The sequence below is a fragment of the Austrofundulus limnaeus genome, unplaced genomic scaffold, assembly GCF_001266775.1.
Source record: "Austrofundulus limnaeus strain Quisiro unplaced genomic scaffold, Austrofundulus_limnaeus-1.0 Scaffold926, whole genome shotgun sequence".
NCBI classification, from domain to species: Eukaryota; Metazoa; Chordata; class Actinopteri; order Cyprinodontiformes; family Rivulidae; genus Austrofundulus; species Austrofundulus limnaeus.
In genome coordinates this window covers 62,619-64,666 of record NW_013953328.1, presented here as the reverse complement: position 1 = coordinate 64,666, position 2,048 = coordinate 62,619, and the positions used below count along the sequence as shown (strand labels likewise).

Below are 2,048 nucleotides of genomic sequence, written 5' to 3'. Positions count from 1 at the left end.
CAATAATATATCAAACTTATATAGCACTTTTTTCAGACACTCAAAGATGCTTTTCAAAAAAAATTCTATTTGAATTGATACGGGCAGCATAACAAATAACTGTAAAATGGGAAGGGCATATGGTGGGTAGGTCAGGTTGATTAGGTGAGTTTTGAGTTGTGATCTGAAGAAAATGTCGTAAAGTTGTAATCTTTGTTGTAAGAGATTKCTGTTTAATCCTAGTCTCTTTGCTGTTTCCTCCAGGTGTTGAGCGCACCTTCCAGGTGAACGGTGACAGCCCTGAGACCAGTCTGACTGTTCCCAACCTGACTGAGAACGTTCCTTATAAGTTCAAGGTTCAGGCTAGAACCACGCAGGGCTTCGGTCCTGAGAGGGAGGGCATCATCACTATAGAGTCTCAAGATGGAGGTGAGATCATGTGAAACGAAGCAAAAAGAAGTTCTGGCAGTGGGTAAAAACCTGCAGCATGATGTAGGACTGGGAGAAGATGGAGGCTTCTTGAAATGCAGTGGGTTACTAAAAGGGATTTCATTTTAACATTTCAAATATAGTCAGCCGGTTCGGATCTTATCAGTCCATTAAATGGATGTTATTAGTGGTTATCAGTCCTATAGAATGGCTTCAGACTGTCCRGACAGTGCCCCCTAGTGGGTTATCAGGGCCATATACGTTGGAATGCAACAATCTGCTACCACCGGAGTCCGGTCTACTTTATCGTAGCCCATGTCATTTTCTCTAGAATTAACCTTAGTGGTTTAACGCCTCATTTTAACCAGCTGACAGTCTGAAGCCATCCTATGGGCTGATAACGACTAATAACGTCCATTTAATGGATGATAACATCCGAAGCAGGTGATATAGTAGACTTGCTGTGCTACTAGGTGGCAAAAATGTCCACATTATTGGCGAGATATCAAAATACAGATGGACATCTCTTCAACAGTTTAAGACAGCCAGACATCCCTTAAGAATTCAGACCTGAAGTCACTGGTTTCAATACTGCTCTCTCCWTACTGCTATGTTTAAATATAAACTTTTACAACATATTTAGATAAGATAAGGTAAGATTAACTTTARTGTCCRGAAGGAAATTTGTCTTGGGTTCAGAACCTGACTGCTACACAGCTCYAACAACTCACAACACAGACACTTTACATCCTCGCATAAAACACATATTTAGAATAAAACATTTCAAGAGAGAGAGTYCATAAAAGAAACATGTTTGTACAATGTAAAATCATAAACATCATTGCTTAAAATCAGAATTCATGGTTACTGTTTGTTACTGTTCATGGCTTTAATAGAAAGTGGACCAAATGAGTTCTTGTAGTGGTTCAGTCTACATGCAGGAACTCTGAGACCCTAACCCTAACCCTAACCTGAAGGAAGAAACTGGTACTCTGGATAAAGAATATGAGTCAGGTCTGAGAGGATTTTCTGGGCCTGTTTGYTTGTTGTTTCATTGAAAATGGTCTGAAGTGAGGGATGGTGCTTGACTCCCATCAACGTCATAGCTTTTTGTGTAAGACAGATGTGTTTAGCTATAATTATTGTTTCATGCTTAAAATAAAAGACAGGTAACACCATGATAGTATGTAAGAGGATAGGTAGAACCTAAAGCCAGGCAGTTTTAGTGTTTTAGTCATGTTAGTTCCAAAAATCCAACATGGCAAACAGGGTCCTACTGGCTTCAATTCCCAACAACTGGATAATCTGGGGACACTCACTGTGGTCGATGGTCCACATAAATACATGAGTTTTTAAAATCTCTGCTTTGACAAACATTTCAAAAATATTTATTAATCTCATCAAATCTGACCCGTCACATCGAAACCAGGATTAAGTCTAAAAGTTGTTTAAGGAGAAATAAACAAATATAGTGTTTTGACTAAAATGTTAACAAAAATTGCATTTTGTCAAAATATAATGAAAAAATGCCTTATCCATGTATCATTTGAATGAACTGTCTGAAATATAATCACAAAACAAAATATTGAAGCACTTTGTTGAGCAGTAGCAACAAAAAACCTGATTTTGAGGAAAAATGC

At 38.2% G+C, this 2,048-nt stretch overlaps 1 protein-coding gene across 1 annotated transcript in view; it reads left to right on the top strand.

Moving 5' to 3' along the window:
- The window catches only part of itgb4 (integrin, beta 4), a gene marked incomplete in the record, with an annotated part of 38,952 nt that overhangs the window by 34,813 nt on the left and 2,091 nt on the right, over nt 1–2,048 (top strand). The window contains 1 exon segment of the mRNA XM_014029607.1: nt 244–408. Coding sequence (XP_013885061.1) covers nt 244–408 — 165 coding nt within the window.